This window comes from Myodes glareolus, chromosome 25 (assembly GCF_982192425.1).
Source record: "Myodes glareolus chromosome 25, mMyoGla1.1, whole genome shotgun sequence".
NCBI lineage: Eukaryota > Metazoa > Chordata > Mammalia > Rodentia > Cricetidae > Myodes > Myodes glareolus.
In genome coordinates this window covers 20,167,965-20,180,805 of record NC_142050.1, presented here as the reverse complement: position 1 = coordinate 20,180,805, position 12,841 = coordinate 20,167,965, and the positions used below count along the sequence as shown (strand labels likewise).

Sequence of the window (12,841 nt, the reverse complement as noted above, 5' to 3'; positions counted from 1 at the left end):
CCCAAAGGGGAATGTTTCTTTAAAAAAATAAGGAAAAATATTTGTTTTCATTATTTTAATTTTGTGTAGACGTGCGTCTTCATGTGGGTATGGCCACGTGGGTGGGTATGGCCACGTGGGTGCAGGTGGCTGAGGAGGCAAGTGGCAACGGATTTCTGGAGCTGGAATTACAGGCACCGTGAGCCACCGGGTGTGATGCTGGGAGCCAGATTCAAGTCCTCGGAAAGAGGAAAAAGTGGGCTGCTTATGTCTGAGTAGCCTAACTTTCCAGCCCCCAGGATTTCTTCGTCTTTAAGGAAGGCAGGCTGACCCTGGGTTATTTTTTGGCTCCCTGGCTTCTTTACATATGCACTACAAGCTACTACTACTTCTCTCAGGCCTCCAGACATTTATGTTCAGTTTCCAGACAAGCTAACGTGTCTAATTTTTCTTCAGCTTTTAATAAGACGCTATATATTATTTATTTAAGCTTTAGAGCATGTTTCATAGCTGTCAGACGTGTATTAAATTACACCGTTCCCATCAATTTTAGATTCTGAGAGCATAATTGCTCTTAGTCTAATTTATAACACAGAAACTCTTCCATGAAGCTGTTGAAATTGGGCATGTAAACAGAGCTCTGGGATTGCTCTCACTGCCCATCACAGGAGCCACATTGCTGCCAAAGACTCTTCCTGGTTCAGAAATAATAGCAGCTTAATGCCATCTTCTCATTTCAATGGTAATGATTTGTTGGCATTTATGTTCCCGCATTGAAAATGTGCTTACTGTAAAATATAATCAATTAGAGAAAAATCTTTGGAATCTTCGATGTTGGAAAAAAAAAGTTGGGAAGACTTGAAGTAATATAGTTTTGGAGTAGACTTAGGCTTGTGGTCTATAAGGAAAGCTAGCATTGCAGAGAGCTCATGATGGAAAATGCGTGAGTCCACGAGCAGTCTCTCTGGCGACACCAGTTTGCACTCCCTGAGCTGGGTGATTGGGAGCTTCCTGTGGGTTGGTTTCCTAAGGGGACCAGTGTTGGCCGTAATTAGTTTGGCTCTTAGTCACTGTCTACATCCCTTCCCCAGAGTGGTGCACCCAGAAACTCTTTCTAAACCCGCCTTGCTACTGATTAAAAATGTTTTTCAGAGGCCTCTGGGGATTGGTTAAAAGCAGGGCTTCCTTTTCCCGGAAAAGCACCCATATTAACATTCAAGGCCATGGGCATTCTAGTCCCCAAAGCCTCACATGGACCTGAGAACAGGCTTCCTGTGGACTCTAGACTCAGTTGTGTATTCCTGAGAGGCCTCTGAGGCCCTCACTTTACAAGTGATATGCTCACATAACTTTCCTATGGATTTTTATTGGCCCCGATGATATGAGTATGAAAGATGATTCAGAACTGGGAAAGAAATCAGGAGGTGGAGGGACCATATTAATTGGTAATTTGGTTTAGTGTTTTTTTTTTTTTTCTTCCCTGGGTGGACTTAAAAACTTTGACCATTTAAGCTTTCCCTAAGATTTGTCTGTCTTAATTTACATTATTTTTCATTAGAAACAATTGTTTTATGGAAACTGCATATGACATTAATTGTATAGATTATTGTGATAATAATTCCATTATTTCTAAGAAAATCTCTAACCCTTCTTTTTCTTCAGATGTGGCACCATTCATCGAGTTTCTGAAGAACATACAAGATGGAACCATAGTGTTAATGGCAACATACGATGATGGAGCAACCAAGTATGTAAACTTAAAGCCTAACAGCTTTTGGAGCTATTATTTACCCTTTAAAAAGCAGTATATTTTCACTCAAAAGACAAAATCTATTAACTTGATAAGGTAACTATTGATAAGTGCGATCAGTTTTTAAAAATCCTATTTCCTTTCTAGCTTTACATATAACATTTCTTCATGTGTTGTGATGAAATTTGAATCACACTGTACATAGTGTTTTATAACTTCTTTTACACTGTAACAATGTTAAACTGCTTTCTCTGACATTTCTTTCTTTGTTTTTTGGATTAACATTCTTGAGTAACATTTTTATGGCTCTTAGCACTTTGACCTGTGGGCTCACATTTGTGAAGAGTCTCTTTGTAACGGCAAAGTTTTTTATCTAATGAATAGCGTTCTTTTACATAATTTTTTCTTTACCTTTGATTATAACATTGGGGTAAATTTCTAAAAAGTGAAATTAGTGGTCAAGAACATAGGTGTGAGGTGTGTGTGTGCGCACATGTGTGTGTGTGCATGTGTGTGTATGTGCATGTGTGTGTGTGTATATGTGTGTATGTGCATGTGTGTGTGTGTATATGTGTGTATGTATACAAGGTGGTTTTTTTCTTTTTTTCCCTTATGTATATTTTCTTTTATGAGTTATCCTTTGAGCATTCAGGTTGATCCATGTTGATTTGTAAGAGTCCTTTATGTGTTAAGATATTAATGAGTTCCTTTATTAAAAATACAGATTTTATAGGCAGTTTGCTTTTAGTTTTGTCACCTTAAGGTATCTTTGACTTCTGGCAGATAGGGTAGCATTTACATATTTGAGACTGTAGATTTTTTTTTTTTTGTTTCTCTGACTCTTAAACTCGAGAAGTATTTTTCCATCTCCATATTAGATAACGAGTAGATTTCCTCCTGCAGGAATTTCACCCTTTTCCTGTATTTTAAAAGCCCATTTGTAATCTGCAGAGATCCCCAGTGTCTGTGTTGTGTCAGGTTCTAAGATTCCTTGGGTTTTCTCTAGTTCTTGTCTGTTAACCTCTTTCTTTCTGTTCGTGAGGACACTGTTTCGGTTGCCTGATTTGTCAAAATGAGCGTGCTTTATTCCTCCCCGATGTTATTTTTTTAGAGCACTCTATGAGGGACCCTGACATTGCATTTTCACTGACTCAACTTATGATAACGTTAAATCGATAAACTCGAAGCTTAGTGTGACTGGCAGGTTCAGCTGGTTTTGCATAGCTAAGTAGTACAGAGTCTAATAAACTTTATTCGTTTAGCAAAAGTGACATGTGCAGTGGTTTGTCTAGATTATGGGCTATTATTTGTATAATGTCAGCTTTTAACATAGAAGCTCCCTTTCTATCTAGACACACGTGACCTTTCTTTTCCACCACGTGCTTTCATTCCTGAGCTGATGGGAATCAGAACTCTGATGAGACGCTGATGTAGCCTTGAGAAGGTTGCACTGTGGGCGCCCTGAAGCCCACCTGAAGCAGCCAGCAAGCCTGGACAAGTTCTTAAAATCTCAAGTGTGTCCTTGGACTTCCCAAGGAAGGAAGCCAATACCCTCGCTGTTTCCCAGTTTGTAACAAAAGAAGCTGAGGGCATAGGGAAGAGATGCTGTCTGCTGAGGGCCAGCTCTCAGTTCTGTTCAACAGTCCTTATGCTGGGTAAAATGGAATAGCAAAACACTGAAAGCCTTCCCTTGTCACCTGATACCAAAATATTTGAAGCTAATTGACATTTTTCTTTCAATTTTCCAGACTCAATACACATAGCTTTTTAAAACCTTTTATCATATTAGGTTCTTGCTGGTTTCCCCTTCCTGGCTGTATTTCTTGGGCATTCTTTAGTTCGTTATTGTCTCTCTTAAAATGAGTGTCTCAAATTAAACCCAGTGTTCCAGATGTGGTCTGGCCAGAACTGGCTACAGCGGAGACGCTAACTTGCCATGTTTCAGAGATTACATTTCTTTGAATATTCATGCAGACTGGAATTATATTAGTTTTCTCTAAGCAATCAAATCACATATTTGGCTCATAAATTTTTAGTCAAGTTAGGTTGTTAAATTGTCAAATCTTTTCCTTTGATCTCAGCCGTTCTTTATTTTTTAAGCCACTGCCAAGTCAGGTTTTTCTCCATTCTGAATTTGATTTTATTTAATGTAAATGAAGAACTTTATATTCATTTATTCCTGTTAGATTTGATTGTACTGATTGGGCCTGCTTGGTCTTGAGTCTGACGTGTGTCCTAGGAGGGTTCTGTGATCCAAGCTTTGTACTCACTCCAAAGCCATTCATGTGTCTAAATTTTCAGCCCTCGATAAAAATGTTTACGAAGGGCAGCATGCCACCAAACTAGAGACCTGGTTGCTCACCGGATTCTTCCGTTAATCCATTGCAGGGATGGCTTTGCGGACAACTGCCAGTGTCCCCCAGTAGGTGTGCCGTCCAACTGCAACTTAGTTCCTCTACTCCCAACAGCATTTTTCGGAGGCTGTCTGTTGCTAACTTGAAATTCATAGAGGAAACTAATTGCAGTGCCCTGATCTGCTGCCATGGAGCTTAAGTTTCAGAGATGTCATTTAGCTTGGCTGGATTCGCTTCTGTGCCCTTCCAGCCACACCCCCCCCCCCATGCCTCCCTTCATTGTTATACTTACAAGGGCTTTTTGTTGTCTTCCGAGCTAGTGTTTCCTTAGGAATTGGAATTTGTTTTATCGGAGTCAGGGTTATAGGTGTACGCTGTCACTTCTGGCTTTTAAGTGCAATTCTAGAATCAAACTCGTGTGTTCTTGTTTTTGCCCAGCAAGCACTTCACCACCAAGCCGTCATCCCCTACGCCCTGTTTGCCTTTAAAACAAAACACAAACTGGATGATCAATCAGCGTGACTATTTCTCAGCATTCCTTCATTGCCTGTGTGGTTCGTGTAGGGTTGAGGCCTCCTGAGTGCCCCTTCCCTGCCATGTTGGCATGTCTGTTGTTATTCTCCTTGCTCAGGTCATGTTTAGGCATGTTTGAGACTTCATGCCTGCAGCTACGGATATTTCTCGGAGATAAAGAAATCTCACTGTATACTTCCGGCTCCTCTGGCTGTTAGCATCTTTCTTCTCTTCTGCAATGATAACCGGAGCCATGGAAGCACCAGCATGTGGCAGAGCAGGTGTATGTATTTATTTAGGAACACACATCACCACCACCAAGGGTCTGTACGTGTGGCTCATGTCTTTAATTCCAGCACTCTGGAGGAGGCACAGGAAAGCCAGCTTGGTCTACGTAGTGAATTTCAGGACAGCCAAGACAGAGGACGGCCATGACTTAAATTGGAGAGAGAGCAATGAAAGGGATATGGGGGAGGATTAGGAGGAAGGGTGTCATCTCGGACATAATTAAATAAAGGTTACTTTTAAAAATAAAATACAAGATTTACAAAAAGAAAACCCTGGAGTATTATACTTTTAACGTCTTAACATCTCCTGTTTTCATTATGAAACAATTGACGCTTCCTTAGATTGCATCAGGTGTTTCCTTTAGAAACTTTGTGTCTGATGTATGTGGACCCAGAGGCTTAGATTGTGTTTAAAATGCATACCTGGACTTTGTTGAGTTATGGTTCTCTTTTTCCGCCACCCAAGCAATGCGCGCCTCCCTGGGCGCATGGCCTTGATCAAACAGTATCCTGTTCCTCTTTTTGTAACACAGGGTTTCTTCATTACACTTTGTTGCTACTCTTTTTGTCTTCGTAGCAGATTTTTTTTTAAAGTGGTTTTTTTGAGTCCTGCTTCATTCCTACAGGGCAGAATTCATATAGTATTACTAAAAGCATCCTCTTTAGTAATGTGCTTTGCCCTAGACTTTAAAAGCTTTCCTGTTTTCGATTAAGTACAATCCTATGATAGCACTAATTTAGAAATTACTTCCCTCCCCAGATTGTTATATTGTTAAAATTACTTTTGTTTGCTTGCTTGTTTTTACATTTATTTATTTAGTTTATTTATTTGTTGGGGTGGGGATAGGGGAATACACATCCCAGGTGTGAAGGTCAGGCCACAGTTTTAGGAACTGACTCTCCCCTGCCTTGCGGGCCCAGGGATCAAACTTGTTGGTAGGTGTTTTGACCCACTGGGATATCTCCTAGACAGATGTTTGCTTGCTTTCAAAGAACTGCATGCTCATAAGAATTTTTGAGGAACTGTGTTTAATCTCTGGTCTCTCTATCTACCTGTGATTATATTTTTTAGTCTTCAGACTCTAGAGGAGTGTCACTGTTTTCTTCCAGAATTCCATGTACTTATATGTCCTGGCTTGTTCTTGTGTAAGTGTGTATACCCTTGAGGACATCAAGTGTCCTCTTCTTGCTTTCTGCTTATTCCCTTGAGACAGTCTCTGGCTGCTTCTGACACGTACCATTTCTCACCTGGGCCATTGGTTAGCAAGCAAGCTTCACATACCATCCTGCAGCCTCCATGCTCTCCCTAGAGCCAGGGATACAGGCGTACATGGCCTCCTCGGCTTTTAACAGACTTGCGGACGCTCAAACCGTCCTTGTGCACTCTTAGCCACCAAGCCTTCTGCTTAAGGTTTCTAAACTCACCTGTTCAGAGGAGCTCAGCTGGTGACCACCACCATCAGGAAGAAGTAAAGCACACAGCATTAGGATAACCCCTGTATGGGGGGGGGCGTTGTTCCTGTTGTTTGTGCATTTAGCATTCATTATTTCAGTTTATCAAGACTGCAAACTGTCCTTTTTCTGAGGAATCAGTGTGAATGGAGCCCTGCGGCTCTCGGGGGGGGGGGGGGCAGTGAGGTTAGCACCCTGGAGCCTAGTGCCTGACATCCACATTGCCGTATGTTCACTCTCCTTCCAGTACCGCAGCTCCTCTGCTTGTGTAGAGAGAAGCGGAGAGTTCTTTTCAAAGTAGCCAGACAGTGGAGCACATAGAGAGACTGCAGGTGGAGAAGAACCAGGACTCCTGGGGAGGCAGGGCTCAGCCAGTCCATTCAGGGTTGCTCCAGTGCAGAAGGTGCTCCACAGCCGAGCCAGCCATGGGAAGTGACAGCTGAACCCATGAGGCGGAGCCCAGAAGCATGTGAGCACCATTCCTACAAGGGTCCTCACAGATTCACAGACTCAGGTGGCGTGGCTCTTGCTTTTTTTTAAATTCCTTTTTGGTTTTTTTGAAACAGAGTTTCTCTGTGTAGCTTTGAAGCCTGTTCTCTCTCTCTCTCTCTCTTTTTAATAGTGTGTGTGTGTGTGTGTGTGTGTGTGTGTGTGTGTGTGTGTGTGCGTGCCCATAGAGGCATTGAAGTGAAGTTACGCATGGTTGTGAGCCACCCACGGCGGTATGTAGGACCTGAACTAGAGTCCTTTGCAGGAGCTGCCCCAGCTCTTAGCCGCTGCACCATTTCCCTAGTCCTCGAAACATTTATTATTTGGTGTTTTGTTTTCATGGGCTCCTATTGAACGTAGGCAATGTGCTTCTTTTCGGTTCCCTTACTCACACTGCATCTTTTCAGAAGTGCGTCGGGCAGGCGGCGTGTTCTGGGGCTTTTGCTTATTTTCTCACGGGTTCTGGTGAGCTTCCTCCAGGGTGTCAACAGCCTTCCAGCTGTGTTTGAAACAGTTCCTGTGCCCTCTGGATGTGACTGAATAATCTGTGAAAGCTGCGTGCTACACCGGTGCGTTTCATATTTTATAAAGCTCTCCCTTTAAATGCCAAGCACCATACTTTAAGTCAGTTTAAGGTGGAGTTTGTTCATTAAGGCTTTAGAGAACGGAAGGCTGCTACTGGCGTGAATCAGCACCTTCCTCATTGATGGTCCTGCTCTTTTCAGGGGGAGCATGCTGCTCTGAGGGTTAGCAGGACAGGCCGACATAGGTCCATAAAAGTCATGTTGTTGTTGTTGTTGTCGGTGGTGGTGGTTTTGTTTGTTTGTGCAGGACTTCATGTCAAATAGCCTGTGTGTCTGATTCTTAGTTTCCCTTTCTAGCTCTGTAGCTAGTGTTCATCGCTTTGTTTCTGCTCTTTGTGAGTCAGGAGAGGGACTCACTCAACATTTTAGGCATCTCTGCAGATATTTTTAGTGGCACCTTTCAATTGAGAGCTTGTCTGGAGGCTGACGTTCGTTACAGTCTTCCTGGCAAACATTTAGCCCTCACGTAGTTATTTAATAACTAAAGGGCACTTTATATATCTCTTCTCAAAGTTTGCTTTAAATAAAAGGCAGTGCTAAGAAGCCCCCGGCATCCGTCAGCGTTGGCTTCTCTTCCATTGCCACGAGGCTTTGGGGAGTGAGTGAACACGCTGGCGAATGTGAGCGGGGCTGTGGTCTCCCTTGATGGTGCACGCACTTAGAAATAACTCAGTGCAGACAGACTGTTAGGAAATGCGGCTGTTTCCGGGGCACGCTCTGACTGACTAACTGCTTTATTTCTGCCTTGAGTAGGGATGTTGTTTTAGACGTTTTTCTCCGTATTCATTTCTGAAGTGTTTTCACCCTCGTGTTCAGTGAGTCTCTGGGTAAGCGTTTAAAAAGTACCATGCCCTGTGTTTATGTCTCGTCCTCTCTTTCAGACTCACCGACGAGGCGCGGCGGCTCATTGGTGAGCTGGGCAGTACGTCTATCACTAGTCTTGGTTTCCGAGATAACTGGGTCTTCTGTGGTGGGAAGGGGATTAAGACCAAAAGCCCCTTTGAACAGGTTAGTGTCTGAGTTTTCCTCATATAATATTCTCAAACCATTTATTTAAAAATTACATTAATTTCCAGGCAATGGTGGTGTTCTCCTTTAATCCCAGCACCTGGGAGGCAGAGGCAGGTGGACCTGGTTTAAAACCAGCCTGCTCTATAGAGTTAGTTCTAGGACAGCCAGGGCTATGTAGAGAAGCATGATCTGAACAACTTCTTCCCCCCCCCCGAAAAAAAAGAAAAGATAGAAGAAAATTAGGTGAAGCAAATACTGAATATGTCCAGATAGTTTTTGTAAGTTCTTGGTATATAATTAAAATAATGATGACCTTTAAAATTTTTTTCAACTTAAAATTATTACCCTCTTATTCGACAATGCATTGTCACTCTCAGTTGTTAAGGATTTCAGCTGTGCTTTCGTGCTGGAACAGCTGAATTTGCAGGTATCTCGGAACTCAAATAGAATGTAAACTTTTCGACAAATAATCCTTTCAAAGCATTTGCAGATTTTTCTTTACACGCGTTTTTAATTTTTGTATGGTTTGCCACATAGCTCCCTGCCCACAGAGGACCTTTAATCTCTTGAGCTGTAGTTATGTTACCGCATTGTTAACCTGTGTTCCCGAAACGAGGCTGAGCCGGTTCAGCCACTGCGAGTTAGCAGATCGCAAACATCCGTTAAGCTGTGCACTGCCGTTGTGTCCCCCGCAGCACATCAAGAACAATAAGGATACAAACAAGTACGAAGGATGGCCCGAGGTGGTGGAGATGGAAGGATGCATCCCCCAGAAGCAAGACTGAAGGGAGCGCGAAGACGGGAGGAACGCACTTTGATTCCGACGAGGCAGGCTATAAAGCCGCCGCTCCACTCCGTGTACATATTCCAGCAGCATGCGGCCGTTCAGGGTGTGCACGAGCAAGATCGTCTCTGTCGATTCCAGGATTATTTATTGTTAACATAAATGACTACCTTTGTAAATAGCCCTCAGATCACTAAACCCCTTTTAAGCACATTTCCCTACAAGAACAATTTGTAGACTTCAGTGGCAATAATGTACTTTAGTACGGAAAGCATATTCGGTGGGTAACCAGGCAGGCTACATAGGCATTGATTTATATTCTGGTTGCTGTGAAACTCTGTCCTGGAAAAACATGGCTTTTAGGGAGGAAATTTTATTCGTACATACATATGTCTCTGTATAAATATCTGGCATGTGATGGCAGTATCCTTTAAATTAAAGAGATTTTTGACTAGTTGTATGTATAATGTTATCTTACAGTCTGGCCCCTGGCGTACCTCTTTTCGTAGTCTTAATTTTTTTTCCTTCCAAAGAAAGCAAGAAATAAAATATTTCACATGAAAATTTTCATCAGGTTTGTGAAAAGCACAATGTTTTTTTTTATATATATACACTGAAAATGAACATTAATGTAGGTGTCATTTTGGGCTCACCTTCTGGATTTTGTGTTAGCAGTGTGAATTATGTGATTTGTGTAAGCTTTTTAGAGTCCGCCTACAGGTGGGACCGAATTGGAGAACCAGGCCAGGTCTCTTCCTCAACCTAACCAGATCGTTCACAACAGCTGGGTCAGCGCCCCCAGGGCAATGCAGGCTCACGTCTGCTTGGTTGCTGTCACTGACCACGTGGATTACTCTGCTTGTCACAGCGTTGATTTGTAAACCAAGAACTTCTGTTATTTACTTCTCACTTCATAGTAGCCACCGCTGCCTGGAATTGCAACTGAATATTTTAAAAAGCCCTAATTAATTTATTAGGGCACCAATACCTATCATATGTGACATGTATGGAATACTTAAAATGCAACGTAAATAAATGGAGGGCTCATGCTGCCTTTTCATGGGATGAAGCAACACTTAAAATTTGAACCTAAAATTTAGGTGGCTTGTATAAAAATCAAAAAGCAGTATTTGCTATTTTGTTAAAAGCTGGAAGCAATTCACATATTTCTTGAATATTACTGACCTTGTGTTACTGTTTCTTCTCAAGAACTGAATGTAGTAGTTCGTAAAGAGTCTTGTCTTCTGTCTTCAGGCAAGTTTTGTAAACTTTTAAGAGTTCTGGTGCTTCTATCCTAACTCATGCCCAACATGCATGTCTTGACATGTAAAATATTTCCCTTGATTCTGTTAGTTGTTTTACAGTTTCTGGGGATTGGAAAATAAATGTTGCAGGTTTTTGTTTTTTGTCTTTTTAATAATGTAAGTACTCTTGGTTGCACATTGTGAATTGTGTCTGTGTGTATTTGACAAAGTACATACTGTATCTGCAAAACATCACATGACTGTCTTTTTTGACAATTTTTTTAGTACTTAACATTTAAAAATTAAGTCTTTGCATTAAACACAGTAATATTCTCTGGATATATTTGAACATGTGTAGAAATTAAGTTGCTTGACAACAGACTATCCCTTTGGATTTTACTGACCGGAGAGATGGCTCTTGCAGTGTAAAGTATGAGAAGAGTAACCCTGGTTATGGAACTGCTACAGTGCAATTGTTTTCGTCTGGCTCCTGTCTTGTGTTGGTTGCACCAGCATTACTGGAAGCAATAATCGACTGTTTTACGTTCACATCAGCCTTAGAAGTGAAACAATGCTCGTTTGGTGTTGAGAATTTTCTTTATTAAAGTCAAAACTCTAACTGGCGTGTAGTTGTTGAAGTGATGGGAGAGGTCTGCGGATGCAGGTCCATCTGTGATCACAGGCTCTCCCCTGTGGAGCTATGGGCGGGGGTGTTAGAACAGGAAGGGGAAGTAAGTGGGTATCTGGGCAATAAGAAAAATAAAGAGAAGGTTTATATTTTTTAACTTGGCTCAAGTTAAATTCATTTTCTTTTGTTATATTGTTTTTGAATAAATCAGCCAGTAATTTGCAAATTTTATAATTTAGCTTGTGTTTTGTATTTCAAAGGTCTGCACGAACTATAATTTGATCTCAAAATGATGCATAGTTTATTCTGTTTTGTTAGTACACTCTTTCCGTTTTAAATGAAAAAAAAAGAGAAATGTACAGTTTGAAGCAGTTTAAATGGAAATGCATTTAACATCTTTTCAACTCAGTATGAAATGGGGATGCTTGTTGATTGGGTTAAAGATTTGCCATTCAACCAATTACCTCCACCTTTTCAAGTGCGTATGGTGTGGAGTTATAGAAGCTAGAAATGGATCTTACCTTTTCTAAAGCATTCTAAGAGTTCTTGTCCTTACCAGGAAGCCTTTGCTACCACAAACTTGGTTTGATTGTCATATGCCAAATGGCCAGTTAATCCCCACCTCTCAAATCCCTTCTTTCTCCTCTTATTCCTTCTTGAAACTCTTGGCACCCATCAAATCAGAGCAAGGTGGGATGAAAAATTGTCAGGCTTAGTCAGGGAGGGGCGATTGTTGCCAGGTAGGATAACGGAGCATCAAAGGAAAAAGTTGAGGCTAGTGAAGGCCCATTGAGGGAGTTTTACATCTTCCTCCATCCGAGAGGGTACCCCATGAGAGCACTGTACAGAGGAAGTAATTCTATGGTGGCCAGAGGACAAGGGGGTTGGTCAACCCTGAGGTTAGGTAACATCAATGTTTCTCTTGGGTTGTCTGTAACCTTGTGATTAGCTTGGGGAGACTCGCTAGCCCCTGAGCTGACAGGTGCTATTTGTTGCTAGTACTAAACTCTCTGTCTACATCAGTTCTGCAGCGTGGAATGCACTGAACATGGAGCGAACTTGAGACTGTATTAATAAAGATGTTCCAGTATTGGGGACACTTTGTGGACATGCCAGCTGCCAACATTTCATAGAATTAGCTTCTGTTTGCTTGATAACCAGAGAGAAGAGGGCCTAAAACCTTAGGGGGGGCCATTCTGTAAGAGGAAATGGTGTAGCATACTGCTTAACACCACTGATGTGCCTGAGTGTGCCCTGTGTGTCCACTGGTTGTGGTTTGAATGTTGTTGGTTTTCTGTAAAGCAGTACTAGAGTGTTTACAGTGCCAGCCAAAGACAAAATACTCAATAAGTCTAGTTACCGATGCCTATTGCCGACTAGTAGACTTCTAGATCCAGAAAAGTTAGAACTAAGGGACACATGTGATTCTCAAGTGTCTTTATCTTAAAACTAAATGTCAAGCTTTGCATTTTGATTTGTTTATGCATGATGACATTAACGTGGAAATCTGAATAATTTTCAAGCTCAGCTCCAAAACTACTGTGCTTAGGTTTAGTTCTGTTGGCAACTACATTGGGAACTTCATTAGAGACCTGCATTATTTGACGAGAGCAGAAGTGAACAGCATGTCTTGGGAGTTCAGTTCTGGATGTAGGGAAGATTTCAGAGTGAATCATGTTGGGCACTGTCATCTAAATGTGTTCGGGTCACCCACAAGCCAGTAGTCAGTGGTGCCTGTAACCTGGGCAGTCCAAGAATACGGAACA

The 12,841-nt window shown here is 41.8% G+C and overlaps 1 protein-coding gene across 1 annotated transcript in view; it reads left to right on the top strand.

The window, feature by feature from the left end:
- The window catches only part of Fam3c (FAM3 metabolism regulating signaling molecule C), a 42,801-nt gene extending 31,492 nt beyond the window's left edge, over positions 1 to 11,309 (top strand). Inside the window, exons 8-10 of the mRNA XM_085683779.2 lie at positions 1,642 to 1,726; positions 8,290 to 8,416; positions 9,115 to 11,309. Of these exons, the coding sequence (XP_085539905.1) occupies positions 1,642 to 1,726; positions 8,290 to 8,416; positions 9,115 to 9,204 (302 nt within the window). The 3' untranslated portion in view covers positions 9,205 to 11,309. The remainder of the gene's footprint in view (positions 1 to 1,641; positions 1,727 to 8,289; positions 8,417 to 9,114) is intronic.
- Positions 11,310 to 12,841: the final 1,532 nt, after the last annotated feature.